This window comes from Ochotona curzoniae, unplaced genomic scaffold (genome assembly GCF_017591425.1).
Source record: "Ochotona curzoniae isolate NIBS_2020 unplaced genomic scaffold, NIBS_Ocur_1.0 scaffold_3208, whole genome shotgun sequence".
NCBI classification, from domain to species: Eukaryota; Metazoa; Chordata; class Mammalia; order Lagomorpha; family Ochotonidae; genus Ochotona; species Ochotona curzoniae.
In genome coordinates this window covers 41,358,284-41,374,958 of record NW_024467106.1, presented here as the reverse complement: position 1 = coordinate 41,374,958, position 16,675 = coordinate 41,358,284, and the positions used below count along the sequence as shown (strand labels likewise).

Below are 16,675 nucleotides of genomic sequence, written 5' to 3'. Positions count from 1 at the left end.
CACTTCTGAGTCCATCTGCACCAGCTGTAATCTGGATCTGTTCATCCAGGCAAAAGGATTCACTTGGCAGCAGGGCAGGTCTAGAGGCTCCATCTGACCTGGGAGTTGGGACTATTTAGAGCTGCCCAGTGCTTGCTTTCTCCAACCTGTCACTAAGTCCCAAGACATAAACCTGATATTTTTCCCTTGCTGTCTGCTTAAGAATAGGGAATAGATGATGAAAAGATGATGAAGATAACCCATGTGCCACCTAGTAGTGGCACATGCTGAAATGGATCCACCCATGAGCACACAGATCTGTGGTGATGTAGGCCAGTCCAGAGGCTCTATCTGTAAGCATAGGCCTAAGGACAGAAAGCTGTTAGGGTCTCCCCAGTGTTGCTATTGTTTCTAACTTTTAACTTTTGATTAAAATTTTATCAGAGCACATGCAATTCTAAGAACACAATGACATTCCTCTCCTTCTTCCCTCTCCTCCTTTCCTCCCTTCCTCTTTCCCATCCTCCCCCCACACACACATTGTCTATTTTTTTAAACTTTTTGGTAACATACTCTACACTTAACACCACAGCAAAAGGTTCAATACTACACCAAATATGTTTAACAATTTAAAAAACCAAAAGAAAACCTTACTAGAAATATGGCAATGGTATAAATAATAATTAAATAGGAAAGTGGGCATTTTACCTGTATAGAGTAAATTATAATCACTGATTATTAAAACTACAGTTTTAATACAGTTTGTTATACAGTTGTATAACATTCTTCACCATGCCCTGCATTGAGTCTTGGGACAGTCTTGTGTATTCTTGCTCTGTGCCCAGGAACTAGAGAAGAATGACAAAGGCAGCTGTTTAGCTGCTCCCACTGGTGTGAAGATGGGTCACACTTCGGTCTCACAGTCACCTGGCCCTGCATAATCTCATAGGTGCGCATCAGGCCCACATGAGGCTGATGGTGATAACAGTAGGACTTTCTATCTTCATTTAATCAAATCTCAGAAACCTTCTAGTGTCCTAAAATGCTCTTTATTCAACATGGGCGTTGAGGTTGCACTTCCGTGCAGTTCATTTTCTTGGGTGCAGCAGGGCAGAAGAAGCAATTCAGTAAATGGAAAGGTGACAGTGCCCCATGATGGGAGCTGAGTATGTGGGGATGTTAGTTTGCATTGTTGAAACATATGACCCCATGTTATTTCAATTTCCTTTGTAGGCTTTGGACTTCTTGTTGCTGATATTTGCAACTGCAGTGGTTGCATGGGCAGACCATGCTGCTCCTCTCCTCCTTGGACTCAGTGCTAGTTGGTTACCATGGCATCAGGAGAATGGCCAGACTGGTCAAGCATCAGGCTTCCTTGGCAGGAGTCCAATGCACAGGGTTACTCTGCAAGAGACTCTCACTCTCCTTCCAAGTAGCATGCCTCTTCTGCTACAGAAGGAGCCTTGGAAGGAGCAGACCCAGAAGGTAAGGTGAATACACACCTGCTAAGCAAGACAGGCTCTTCTTCAGCAGCTTCTGTTGTAGAATTGAAGTAGAGTTAAGTGAAGCTGATTTATACCACAGGCTGCATACTCAATCCCATACCCCAGCCTACTACAGTCTGAGATTGAGACTGGCCTAGGCATATGGCTGGGGGTGAGGTGCAAAGAAAACCCACATTATCACTAATTTATTTATATCTTTGATCCTAGAGAAAAGAACTTGAGCACATCTTAGAGGTCTTAATCTCAGTGCGAACAGACAGGTGAACAAATTCAAGATGACAAAGTAGTGTAACAAGCAGGACTCAGTCATGATGGGTAGAAGATGATCAGTAATGCTTGGCTGGGTTAGGGAACTCATCTGGGGGGAAGTATGGCAGAGGTGGGGAGTTGAAGCATCTACCTTCTTGTAGCACATTTAAAGTTTCCTCATAACTCATTCCACTCACAGAGATGCTCCAGGTACCCATTGTATCCCTGAGCTATGCTTAGATGCCTAAAGGAGTTTTGAGGTGTCTAGTATCACCCTTACCCACAGGGAAAACTAAACTGAGGAAACACCTTTTGTGTTTGTTTGTTAACACTGAAGTTCCCCAGCTATTAGTCATTGTTCAGAACATGTGGAGAGACCATGTTTTCTGTAGTCCTTGCTATAGGGCTCTGACCTATGGTTAGTATAGTTGATTGGGAAACGTTTTCATGAATACCATTTAATCAGAACTGGATTTTGATTTTAAAACTTTTTCTGGATCCTTAGAATCTTTAAAAATCTTTAAAATATTTCTGTACTGCGGACCTACAACTACATGGAGTGTCTCAATTGAAATGTCTGCATTATTTTTTCCTTAAGCTCAATAAGCATTAATATACTACCCCAAATTTTCTGTTTTATGTTCCATCTTAAATTTTAAAAATATAAATGTCATCTCCTCTTGTGTCCTTTCTGAACTAGGATACCAGGTTCACTTTAGACTGTAGTGCAGACATCTTGTATCATTTATGCATTTATAGCCTACTTACCAGAAGGTTATAAAACAAAACTTAGAAAAACAAAATAAAGGGAGAAATGTTCATTAAGCAGAGAACCATGAATATGTTTTGTTCTCTTTCTTTTATTCTTTCTTCAACTCATCTTCCTTATGTGCAAAGTTAAAATGTCCAGCATCTGTCACTAATATGTGTGTGCTCTTATTGAGCCAAGATTAGTAACATCAGTCTTCTATTAGTTTTGCTGTATCTAATTCAAAAACAATTTTGGTTACATCCAGGGAGATCAGACAAACTCAAAAAATATTATGAGTTTCTGCTTCATTTATTAGATTTATTCATAGTCAACATAGCTGGATCTATGTAGTAAATATCTTAATCATTTTTCTTGCTTTTTAACTGTCAGATCCATTTAGGCAAAAACTGTTTTCATCTAAAGAAATATATTTTGTGTTACAAACAAGGGCTTATATATGACATGTTCCCTATTTATTGCCTATCCTTGTCTGGGCCAAGATGCACATGGAACCAGGTAAGACGCAGCAAAATACAAAGACAGCACGTGTAGCTTTGAAGCCAGGTGTACTTGGGCTCAATCCTTGGCTTAGCTGGTCTTTAAGAGTGGTCTTAAAGTTCTTTACCACAACCTCACACTTAAAAACAGTGGCAGATCAGGATCTTCAAACAAGGGAGAAGGGGCTTGAGTTGGCGAGATTGCTTGACTAAACGAGAGTTATGTTAGGGTTTCCCATTTCTTATGTTTGGTCATTGTCTCATCTCTGCTATCCCAGCCCAGGTATTACCTAGCTCCCACAGGGCGCTGAGACCCATGGATGCAGGCCCAAGGGAACAGTGAGCATCCCTGCATTGATATTGTTCTTCTTTGTCACTTTAGTTCATTGACTGGATTTTCAGCATCATGGAAAGTCCTAAAGAAGCCGTCTCAGCAAAATCCAAGGGTGTTCTAAAAGGTAGTACATTCATTCTTCATTCATAGAATAGGAGAAACCATCTATTGCTGTGAGGCAAGTTGGCATTATAGTACGTGTTTAGTATGACCGTAAGATCCACAACCACAGAATAGCTTCCTATGAAAATTAGTTGATTCTTTGGCTCAATTTTGAGAAATCCATGGGGGCGTTGGCTCTTTGGCCTGAGACAGTTTGCTCCTGCCCACCATGTCTTGGGTATTTTGGGATCCAGAGCTTACCTGTGTCTGCTACAGATTTCCCTGACATGCTAAAAATGCTGCACCAAAAAGTGTGACTTTCGGAAATTTGCCTGTTGACCTACTCTGATATTATTTGTCTGCCCAGCCTGGAGTTAGAATCTGACCCATATTTTGATTTAAATGTGATATAATTTGTTGATTGCCAAACAAACAGCAAATCATTATTTCTGATCCTTTGCCCTACCTCAAATTGGGCTGAGATATGTGTAAAGTGGGACAGTGCTCTAATAAGAATCTGATAAATTATAAAACTTCATTGAGAATCAAGACTGTGATCTGCATTTGGGAGAACTTCAACGAAGTTTATGGGTAAAAAATTGAATAAAAAGGTAAATTTACTCTGGTGCAAAAAACAATGATTTAAATCTCTACAGATAAGATATCTAATTCTATTTTCCTTGAACATTTTGGAGTTTCTTTGTATTTTTCACTTGATTCATATCTAGAGACTTGCTGTTAGGGTTTCCTCCAGTCATTTACTTCAGGAAGTTTGGACTCATTTCTCAATGGTCATGGATCAGTAATACCATGGTTTCTCCAGAATTCCCAGGCCACAAGGATAACAACTTATAGTGGTAAGGAAAAGTTATTTGGGTAAAAAAAAGCACATGTTCTCTAGACTATGCAGTCATGAACTTACTAGAGTCAGAAGTGGTAATTGTGTAACTACTTTACCTCTATTCTTTCATGTTCATATATTGTAAGAACATTTCTGTATGTTTATATTGATGTTCTAAGATACACAGTTACCTAGAGGGATTACACGAAACTTTCCCACTTTAATTGATCCCTGAGGGACCTGTAGAGAAAGTGTGGCCTTATGGATTCATGTTCAGATACAGTTTTTATGATAAGGTCAGAAAATGTCATTTTGTGTTTGAGTTTCAGCAAAACATTTAATGGTAATATTTTATTCATTTGTAAAAGGACACAAATCTCTGTACATTTTTGCAAAAGAAACTCACCCTTCTAATCATTACTCATACCAACAAAATGAGTATCACTGGTACCCCACAAGTCAGTGTTTTAATTTACTCTGGAAAATATCCCTTTAACTGATAACTGGATAACTTTCATGAAAAAAACCCTCCCTCACCCAAACATTAATAAGTGATTTCTACCATTAAAATTCCACCCAATATGGAGGTAGGGCAAAGTATTAGAAATAATGATCTGCTGCTTGTTTGGCAATCAACGAGACTTGTAACAAAAGCCAAGATCTGTTTGGACACTCCTTGATTAACGAGATCTTTTCAAATTTATCTCCACCAAATGAAACAGTGTACTTTGTTTTTCTATTTTTTAATTTTTATTTTTTGTCTCCATAGCCACCCTGCTGTCTTTGAGAGGTCTTCCAGAGTTTAAGAAGAAAGCTGTTTGGACCAAAGCATATGGTTGGTGAACAGTTTTGCAGTAGCCAGCAGTGTTCTCATTGGATGAGGACAGCCAAAGAAACAGAAGTTTTCCAGAATTGGTGTCTGGGACTGTTCAGATATGTTGCACAACGTTAAGGGTCATGGAAAGATGTCTCTATCATGGATGTCTCGACATATGTGTGCCAATATTGGGATGCATTGCTTGGATACCCAGGCTATTTGAAATTAAAATAGGAACGAGACTTTTATTTAGGTAGAGCTTACTATGATGGTTTTCTTTGTGAAAACTACACTATTATCATTTCTTTCCTCCTACATTTTAGTAAAATTATCTTACAAATTTTGTTCATGTTCCTTTTATTTGCTTTAAAACATGGGGAGAGATTTCTGCTGGAAAAATATAGTGGTTATGATGGCATTATGATCTATATTCTTTGAAGTCTCTACGAGGATATTAATTGGTTCTTTGAGTTAAACTTTTCCCTTGTTGAGGAAGCATTATTTTGGAACTGCTATTTAAATAAACATGGCATTGAATATTAGTGAAATCAGACTTATTAATTGTGGTTACAATTTTTTAGACCGTGTTTTCTTGAGTGCAAGTGATTTTTATCCAATTCAGAATTGCTTTATCCCAAATGAAGAATACTCATTTATAAGCTAGAAAATTTAAATGTGGATCTGAAGAGGTACAGCTGCATCAAGTGAATCAAATGGATGCTGTCAGCCTTTGGTCATCTTGAAATTACTCTGCTTAGTTGGCAAGTTAACGGCTAGCAACCTTGAAAGGAAGAAAAATGTTTACTGGTATGTCAGAAGCAACATGGAGAGAACTCTGGGTCAGTCAGAATCAGGCTTTTCCATTAGCCTAGAATATCTTTTCCATCCTTTCACTTTCAGTTTCCACACAGCCTTTCTCCCACTTCTGGTTCAACCAGAACCCAGGATTAAGGAGACACCAGCTGTCGTGTATCACTGGTTTGTCAGCAGTACAGTTCTTGCTAGACTGCTGACTGTTAGGTCTGAAGGCCACCTAGACCTCTTTTGAGTTGAACCCATAGGATGTCAAGTTGGTACTATTTTTCCTGTGAGAACACTGGAAATGTGTTCTGTTGTGCACTGGCAATGTGTTCTCCTGTGCACTGGCAGTGTGTTCTCTTCTGGCTCAGTGCCTACCCAGCTTGCTGTTGTTCCTTCAGCCTCACAGCCTTTTCCTCAGTACACAAAATGGCGCCTAATGTGGCACTGGTGGAGGTCTGGACCTGCTGCTGATCATTAGGTCTGGGGGCCAACTGGACCTATCTTGGGTGGAACCTGTAGGCTGCCAAGTCAGTACTGTTTTCCCTGTGGAATTAATGCAATGCCTCAAGCCAGAAATGAACTTGCTCCTGGCTTAGTGTATGCATAGCTTGCTGTTACCCTTCCAGCTCCACAGCCTTTTCCTCAGAACAAAAAATGGCACCTGATGTGGCACTGGTCGGACTCTGAGCCATGAAACCCACCCTGTCCCTGCACCCACCTGCTTGGGCTTTGCCACTTGGCTTTTGCTCGTGTTGAATCAAGCAAATCAGCAGGGCAGGCAGTTCTATGCCTGAGTTCACTGAACTCCTGATAAACTCCCCTTCCCACCTGGAGCTCTGATCACCAATCACCAACCACTGCTTAGGTATCTGGTCACTGCAACACCACTCACTGTCTATACTGCCTCCCCATGTCCCTGGTCTCTAGGTGTCCTTCTGCCATCAGTCTGTCCTCTTCTATTTCTCAGGATCATGGCCTTTCTGCTTCACCTTGGCTAATGATTCTCTATCTCATTAAATGTGTCCTTACCCTATTCTGACATATTGTTTCCTACCTCTGCTATAATTTCAGCTTTCTTGCCATTATTGTTTTTAAATGGCATATGCAAGTGGCAGAGCTTTATCTAGAACCAGGAACTTGGAACTTCAGATCCTGTGCTAATTCTGCTGTAACAGGCTCATTAGTTTGTATTACAAGTCAGAGTCTCCCACCAAGGGTAAGGAAACAACTCTTCCCTGTATTGATTGACCCTCAGAATTGGAAGTTGTCATATAAACAAGTAGATCTTTATTAGTTGAAGGACTACAGATTCCTGGCCCACCTTATAAGTAGAGAAGGCAGGAAAGAGGAGTGAAGAAGAAGTGGGTACTGAAGAACTAACTCTGCATTTTTCTTTTCTGTTGACTCAGCAGCCAGAGATGGCTAACACCCACATAAAAGGATGAAGTACTACAGGCTCTAAACTCAAACTTCTGTTTTCAATTCAGCTCACTTTGGTCTTTTTTCTGGAAAGATTTATTTATTTATTTATTTGAAAGATGGTAACAAAGAGAGTCATCCAACTCCTGTTTGACTCCTCGAATGGCTGTAATGGCAGGCTGATGCCAGACACTTAGCATGCCATCCAGGTCTCCCATGTGGTGCAGAAGCCCAAACTCTGCCACTTTCTTTGGCACATTAGTAGGGAGCTGGCTTGAACGTGCAGCATTCCAAATTCCAACTGATACTTATAGGATGCCGGCATCACTGGTGGTTGTTTAAACCACTGGATTGCAATGGTGGTTCCACTGTCTTCTCAAAACTTGCCATTGCTTTTCCCTTTGATATGAAAACAAAACTACAAAGGGGGAAATTAATATTTTTATTTTCTTAGTTCATATTTTTAACAGCTTGAATCTAGGATTGATGACATTTTTCTATTCCCAGGAACCTCCAAAGGTTATAAATTTGAAAATGTAAAGATTATAAAACATTTTAAGGGGTTACAGGAATAAGACCCTTCACTTGACTGCCTGTATTCATCAGGTAGGAATTCTTTCTTTCTGAGTCCCCTTCACTTTGTTCTTCCAAAACCAGAAGTATCTGATTTTTTAAGACCAGATGTTTGTAACTATATACAAAAGGAAAAGTTCCCTTACAAGTCATCTTCTGTTAGTTTTGAAAACAGAAGTTTCAGGACAAATAGCATGCTGCTCTATACTAACAAATTAATGCGTGGGGTTAAAGCCATGTTATGTCTCAGAAACATCCAAACACACTGACTTTTGATTTGAAGAGTGTGCATTTGGAACAGATGTTGGAGCCCAAGCAAGTACCTAAAATCTTTGTGTTTTGTTTGTAATAAAATGGCTCCATGGTAACTAGTAGGCTATTAATTAACTTTTAAGGTTAATTGCCAGAGGTAACATCTCCAAAATGGTTTTAACCAAATACGATGAGGTTTTAATTCTAAAGGGAGTCATACTGGGTCAGTGCTTCAACTGCATTCCTGAAATAATTTCATCACTTTTTAAATTTATTAAATATTTTTAGTAAATCATTATCTTAGACAGAATTCAGTGTATGTGATTAAAATGGACATTGCTTTGATTAAAGTTGAAGTTGTCATTTAGATCCCTGTTTGGTCAGTTTACATCTCGCATCTGAAGCAGCCCATTCATTCATAGGAACCATTTCAGATGGAATGAGTAGCATCTTTCCTCTGTAAATCAGTATCGTCCTTACTGTGGTTCTAGTTGAGGTAATATAGAGGAACTTCTGAAGTTCCTGATAAAACATTTTATTTTAATGCAAAGGAATTAAAACATTTTATTTTAATGCAAAAGAATTTGAAAAACATGCATATAGAAGTCCTCAAAGCATTTGCAAAAAAGAATGCATAATTTTAAAAACTGCAGTAATTTCAAAACGTTTTGTGGCAAAATAAACATTTTAATTCAGTTTTTCTGTGAGTCTCTTGAAGTATTCCCTCATGCCTTCATATTTTATGGCAGAAAATACTGATCCTAAAACTCTTAAGTTTCATATTTTAAAATATTTGGCATATATAGTCTTTCTGAACCTTTGGATATGCATGTAACTTGTGAATCTTCATAAGCAGTAAAAAAAAATTTTTTTTAAGCTAAGAAGTAGCTCATGTGATTCTTGACTAACATATTGAACATGTGAAAAAACAATTTGGATTTAAGTAATTAAATATAAAAAAGACAATATTATATTCTTTGTTTTTAGTTTTAGAATAAATGAAATAATCTTCCTCACAAAGGGTTAAAGCTAAGAGGATTAAAAGAAAGGATACATGGCTGTGCTTCATAAATTCTAATATTTTATCAATGCTGTCACTTTTGTATGTTTTGCTGCAAATAAATAGTAGTTGAAAAGCTTGACCACACTCCTCAAACAAAACATTTTTGGGACCTCAGAAGATACTGAGTGTTTCTACTTTAGGAAATTGCTTTCTTGAATAGTTAAAACATTTAAGAAAGGATTGATATGAGTTGAAACATCAGGCCCAAAATTTATGTGTTTTTTCAATATAGAGTCCCTTTGTGATTAATCACATATAATTGAATTCCATTATCATAATCAGATTAATGCATAAAATGTGCTCTTTTTTTTTTTCCTAGACTCGAGGGTAGTGTTCTATAAAATCACAGTTGGCACAGACAATTCAAAATGCCTAATATGTGTTACCACACAAGGTTCTGGGGACAGATTGAACAAGACATGATATTCCTGCCCTCATGGAGACAACACTCAGTGAATATAAATCAGTAGATCTTCATGAAATAAAAGCATCCAGGTAATAAATGTTTCCTAATACCCGTTTTCTATCCAGATCTGAAATGTGTTCAATGAAAAAGCAGCAGTTCTCAAACGTTAGTATACATGAGATTTGTTTGAGTCACCTATTGACTTGCAGGTTCCTGGGCTAATTCCACGTTCCTGCTTCAATAGAAATTTAGGGGGAAAATATGCACTTTTTAATTTGGAAGCCAGCGAGACAGAGATCTTCCTTCTTATAGTTCATACCTCAAATGTCCACGATAGCTAAGGCTGGCCAAGCTGAAGTAAGGAACCTGGAGCCCAATCTGGGTCTCACACATGGATTCAAGTACTTGAGCCATCATCCGCTGCCTCATACTGTAAGCATCAGAAGGCTGGGTTGGGGGGCAAAATCAGCATGGTGACATGGTGAGTTAAGCTGCAACCTACAAACTGGACTCACCAGTCCTGGATCCTCACTTCTAATCCAGCTCCTGCTAATGCACTCAGGAAAGCAGTGAAATTGTCCCAAGTGCTTGGGCTCCTGCACTCACATGGGAGCCACTGCTACACTGTGACAGGATGCAGATGTCCTGGTGGCTGACCTGCGGGGCCAAATTCCACCCATGTAATTCACTCTTAATCTTTTGTGAAGTCCAGGAATCTGCATTACAAATAGATGCCCTCATTTCCATATGTCAGTGTTTCTCCCTGAATATATACTGAAAAACTACCTGGGGAAAAGTGCTATTTTAAAATTAACATACAGCTTAGATCCATAGTAACAGAGTAAAAATTTATCTAAAGAAAGGGAAACATAATGATGACCAAGCAAAATACACAATGGAGAGCCGGCAGCATGTCCTAGCAGCTAAAGTCCACACCTTGAATGCGCTGGGATCCCTTATATACATTGGTTCTAATCCCAGCAGCTCCACTTCCCATCCAGCTCCCTGCTTGTGGCCTGGGAAAGCAGTCGAGGATGGCCTAAGGCCTTGGGACCCTGCACCCGCATGGGAAACCTGGAGGAAGTTCCTGGCTTCTGGCTTTGGATAGGCACAGCTCTGGCCATTGTTGTCACTTGGGGAGTGAATCATTGTACGGAAGATCTTCCTCTCTTCCTTTCCTCCTCTCTTATATATCTGACTTTGCAATAAAAATATCTGAGAAAAATATTATAAAAAAAATACACAATGGAATAAGAGATAATGGGAGCGGGAGATAAATTTTAGCACATTTTGTTTAGCTTTACAACACACGCACAAAAAATCACTTTTCTCTATGTATAAACTTAAGTTTCTTGTTTGGGAAACATTTTTGATGTGGAAATTTATCTACTTCCACTTCTAAAAGAAATACAAATTCTGTCATCTGGCAACTGCTTAATAGGCAAAGTAAGGAATAGGTAAACCACAAAAATTCAGGGCTTTAGTGAGAGGTAGCAGCTTCATTAGTTATAAACTTGTTTGCAAGAAGCCTGAACATGTTCTGTGCTCTGCAGTGCCTGGCATGTTGTAGGCACACAAGTGTTTCTGGAATGAATGTAGGCACATGTACACAGCAGACTAGAGATCAGCTGCATCTGTTTACATTAGTCTGTTAAGTAAAAAATTGAAGACTGAGATAAGAGTGTTTTCTTAAAAAGCATGCTAAAGCTAAAGAAAAAATATACCTGAATGGATTTTTTTGAAAAAGTTTTACTGTTTTCCATTAAACTATTCTGATAAAGGACAAACCCAGGATTCATGGTTACTATTAGTTATGTGTTTTATTTGTGCTTTTAGGTAGACTTGCTGAGTAATGAAATCAGTTCTCCAAAGCAGTTTTGAATCATTGGTTTTTTTCCCTCTGAGCACCAGAGGCACTGATGATGTTGATTTTTCATTCGCTGGGGTTAATTTGAGTTCAGACAATTCCATTTGCTATTTGAAACTCCAGAGAAAAACCGTCTAAACCATATTGTTTTTTTTTCCTTTTAATATATTTATTTATGAGTCAGAGTTACAGAACAAGAAGGAGAGCCAGGGAAGTGATCATTTAACCACTGGTTCATTTCATAAGTGGCTACAAAGGCCAGGCTGGCCAGAAGCGTTATCTGTGTCTCCCACATGAGTGCAGAGGACAAGTACATGAACCATCCTAGATTTATTTCCCAGGCCTTTATCAGGGAGCTGGATTGGAAATGGAGGAGCTGGGACTCAAACCCACACCTAAATGGCATGCTGACACTGCAGACTGCAGTTTAACATGCTGTGTCATAGCACTTGAACCCATAGAAAAACCATCGTAAAGGTTATGTTTTAGGATAAGAGGATTCTGTGAAGATGGTAAAGTAGGAAACTCTAGGAATCTGTCTACAGACCCAGACACTAGTTGAAGTGACCTACTGCTCATTCATTCTGTGATCTATTGAAGGCTGTATACATTGTGTTTGATTTTGACTAGTATCAGCAGTTACCAATCCTGCAGCAGTTACCAATCCTGCAGCCAGAATCTCTTGGCATGCATGGCAGGAGCAGCCTGGACATGATTCATAGGAGTCATGGTGGGCAAAAAGAATGCTGTCCTTCATATATTGGCAGTCTATACTACAGGTCGCTGGTCGTGTCACAGGTATTCAGTCAAGGAGGTGGGCAGCTGTTGTCCTTGTCCCTCTCACCAACGTTGCAAGTTCCTATCGCTCAACAAAAAAATGATTTTCCAAGGGCTGTGAAGAGCAAGCACTCCTTTTACTGTCTTTGGTTTCCTCTTTTCACTTTATAAAATTCTGACCTTGAAGACTAGGACATTCTGAAACAAGCTGCATGCTTGGGGAAAGTTAGGAAGTCCCTAGCAAGGTCACAGAAGAGCTGAGGAAGCCTTCATCTTATACTTCAGTGTAATCCTTGACACAGATATATTCTACAACAATTAAAACAACCAGAGCAAAGAACTTCACATCTTTGGGAAGGAGACGAATCTGATTTCCAAAGTTACTACCTTATTAGATTCTAATGTCTGTGTTTGGCCAAAAAAGAGAAAAGAAAAAGAGAAACAAAACCCAAAATATGGTGCTTTCATGGGGAAAGAATGAATCAGCAGAAACTGTTTCTGGAAAGACCTGACGTTGGATCTATTCCAAAAAAAAAAGAAGAAGAAGAAAGCACACACACACACAACAACAACAGCCCCTCCCCCCCCAAAAGAAACAAACAAAAAAGCACTTTGAGGGTTTAGCAAGATGGCTCAGTACCTAAATCCTCGCCTTGCAAGCAGCAGGATCACATATGGGTGCAAATTTGTGTCCTGGCTGCTCCATTTCCTATTCAGCTCCCTGCCTGTGGACTGGGAAAACAATAGAGGATGCTCCAAAGCCTTAGGATCCTGAACTCATGTGGAAGACCTGCAAGGAGCTCCTGGTTCCTGACTCCTAGCTATGGATCAGCTCAGCTCTGCCATTCTGGACACCTGGGTGGATGAAGCAGCAGATGGAAGATCTTTGTCTCGTCTCTGTAAATCTGCCTTATCCAATTAAAAAGAAAACAAACAACAAAAATTTCAAACAACTCTCAAAGTTGAAAAAAAAAGCTTTTGGTTATTTATAGAAAATAGAATATTATTAGCATCAGAAAAGAGTGAAATCCTTCCATTTGCAGCAAAATAAATGAAATTGAAGATTACTATGTTGAGTAAAATAAAGCAGATACATAAAGACAAATACCTCCGTTTCTCTATTATATGTAGCAGCTGAAACAAATGGTTGATCTGTAATTGATAATATTGGTTGTTAGTAGAGGAAGGGTGAAAGAGGGGTGAAGGGAAGTTGGACAGTTGGTACCAAAGCAGTCAGGTAGAGTTCACAAGTTCTGCTATTCCATAGCACAGAATGATGACTATCATTTACAATAATGGATCATCATCTGTATAAGAAACTGGGAGAGAGGATCTAATAGGCACCAAACACTAGATAATAAAATAGAAACACTATCTGCTTAATTTGATTAGTTCACATTCAATGTATTGTGTTGAGATAGCCACACAATAAAAATGTGCAAGCACTGTATGTTATTAAATTTTTTTAAGTTATTTAGTTAGTTAATTATTTAGTTATATTAGAAAGATTTATGGAGAGAGACAAAAAGATCTTCCATCTCCTGGTTCACTCCCCTAGTAGCTGTAATGACCGGAGCTGAGCTGATCTGAAGCCAGGAGCCAAAGCCTCTTCCAGGTCTCCCATGGGTACAGGTTCCCAAGACTTGGGGCCATCCCTGACTGTTTTCCCAGGCCGCAAGCAGGGAGCTGGATAGGAAGTGGAGCAGCTATTGCCCATATGGAATCCTAGCACATGAAGGCAATGGCTTTAGCTATTAGGCTACTGCACCAGGCCCCAAGGTGTTTCTAATTTTTTTTGTTTTAAATTTGTGAGAGGTGGGCATTGTGGCAGAGTGGGTTAACCATCACTGGAGAAACCACGTTCCACATTGAAGTGTGTAAGTTTGAATCCTGCCTCAACTTCCAATCTAACCTTCTGCTAATGTGCCTCAGAGTCAGCTGGTAATAACTTAAATACTTCTATCTCTCTTGTCCACATGGGAGACTGAGATGTAGTTCCAGGTTCCTGTATCAGCCTTTAGGAAGTAAAATAATGGACAGTAGGCCTCTCCCCCTCTCATTCTCTCCCCCAGCCACATCTTCCTCTCCTTCCCTCCCTCACACCCTCTCTGTCTTTCAAACAAATAAACCAAATTGAAAAATATATTCTATAGCTGAAAACCACAAGCATAAAAAATACCCAACAATTATTTAAAGGCAGATTTGAGCTTGCAAAAGAATAAGCATACAGGATGATAGAACAATGAAAAGTATTATAGAAGCTGAGCAACAGAAAGAAAAAATGACTGCAAAAATAGTGAAAATAAGGGATCTGAGGGAAACAGCTGGACCAACATGCAACACAGCTTCTAAACATCAGTGTGAGATGCAACTGAAAGGCAATGCACACCTTGCATAGAGTCATTGTGGGAGGGAACACTTGAGGAAAGAGATAGGAAAAGTGCTATCTGCAAAACAATGGCCTGATACCTCCCAAATTTGATGAGATACGAATAAAAAAGTCAATCGTATTCAACAACCACCAAAGACAAAGGCAAAGACATTCTTGGAAGCAGTGAAAGAGAAAAGCAAGTCATTGTATTCAAATTATCCTTGCGAAGGTTATCAATTGATTTCTCCTCCAAAACTTTGGAGACCAGAGAGCAGCAGGTGGATTTATTCACAATGCTTCAAAACAAAACAAAAAGAAAAATATTAAGCAAGAATCTTACACATACACAGACACACACACATACGCACACACCATTGGAAAGTCAGATTTCTGGGGATAAAGATCTTCCATCTGCTGGTTCACTGCCCAAATAGCTGCAACAGCCAGAGTTGAGCCAATCCAAAGCCAGGAGCCAGGAACTTCTCATGAGTCTCCCATACAGATGTAGGGTTCCAACATCTTGCACCATTCTCCACCACCTTCCCAGCCATAAGCTGGGAGCTGGATTGGAAGCAGAGCATCCAGGACACAAACTAGCATTCAATGGGATACTAGTGCTTGCAGGTGCAGCATTAGCCATTAGAGCCATGGTACTGGCCCCAAGCAAGAATCTTATATTTGTAAAACTGTCCTCAAAAGTGCAGGAGAAATGAAAACATCCCACATATGTTACCAATAGATCTGCTCCTGCAAGAATTGCTAATAAGATTACTACAGTTCAACATAAATAGACATTAGACAGTAATGCAAAGGCATATGAAGAAATGAATTCTCTGTAGAAGAAAATATAACTGCAGTTATAATAAAGTCTGGGGTTACTATAATTGTATTTTATAACTTTTCTGCATAATTTAAGGAATAAATTTTTAAAAATATTTAACTTTTGGTTTTAAATACACAAAGATGTAATTTTCTGACATGAAACAATTGAAAGGAATAGTTGATAGAGATGTAAAGGACCACAGTTTCCCTGTTATTAAAGTTCAGATAACATAAATTCAAACTAGGTGTCATAGCTTTAGGATATTAAATATAATCCCCATGGTAACCACAAAGAACATTGCTGTAATCACAAAGGAAGTGAGTTACTTAAACATTTTAACTATACAAAAGCATCAACACAAGCAAAATAGTTAAACAGGAAAGGAAGAACAAAAGACCTATAGAAAACAAATAACAAAATGACAAAAGTAATCTCTTTGCTCTTAGGCAACCTTAGGAAGGAAATGTTCACATGCACTACAACATGGACAGACCTTGAAGGTATTATGCTGCGTGAAACAAGCCACTCATACCAAATACTATATTATTCCATTGATATGAGGCAGTCAAAAAATCACTGAGGGAGCCCAGCGGTGTGGCCTAGCGGCTAAAGTCCTCACCTTCAACGCGCCACCAGGATCCCATATGGTCGCCGGTTCTAATCCCGGCAGCTCCACTTCCCATCCAGCTCCCTGCCTGTGGCCTGGGACAGCAGTCGAGGACAGCCCAAAGCTTTGGGACCCTGCACCTGTGTGGGATATCCGAAAGAAGTTCCTGGATCCTGGCTTTGGATCGGCATAGCATCGGCCGTTGCGCTCACTTGGGGAGTGAATCATCGGATGGAAGATCTTCCTCTCTGTCTCTCCTCCTCTCTGTATATCTGACTTTCCAATAAATAAATAAATCTTTAAAAAAAAAAAATCACTGAGGCAGAGCATACAACAGTAGCTGCCGGGGACCAGTTAGTATTTAATTGATGAACAGCTTTCAGTTGTATAGATGAGGTGGAGAAGGTAATAGTTGCAATATAGTATGAATGTAATTAATGCCACTGAATTGCACGCCTAGTAGTGGTTAACATAGTGAATTGTGGGGCTTATCAGATTAGGCCACCATCTGTGGTGCCAACATCTCAGTTACCTGCTAATGTGCCTGGAAAACCAGTGGAGGATTAACCTGCACCCACAAGGAAGACCAGAAAGAAGCTCTTGGCTTTTGGCTTTGGCTGGCCCAGTCTCAGCCATTGCCA

General features: G+C 39.4%; 1 protein-coding gene across 3 annotated transcripts in view; it reads left to right on the top strand.

The window, feature by feature from the left end:
- FOCAD (focadhesin) overlaps positions 1-5,504 on the top strand; it is a 232,601-nt gene extending 227,097 nt beyond the window's left edge. For all 3 annotated transcript variants that reach the window (XM_040963884.1, XM_040963886.1, XM_040963883.1), the window contains 3 exons: positions 1,213-1,464; positions 3,364-3,439; positions 5,028-5,504. In XM_040963884.1, coding sequence (XP_040819818.1) covers positions 1,213-1,464; positions 3,364-3,439; positions 5,028-5,101 — 402 coding nt within the window. In that variant the 3' untranslated portion in view covers positions 5,102-5,504. The remainder of the gene's footprint in view (positions 1-1,212; positions 1,465-3,363; positions 3,440-5,027) is intronic.
- Positions 5,505-16,675: the final 11,171 nt, after the last annotated feature.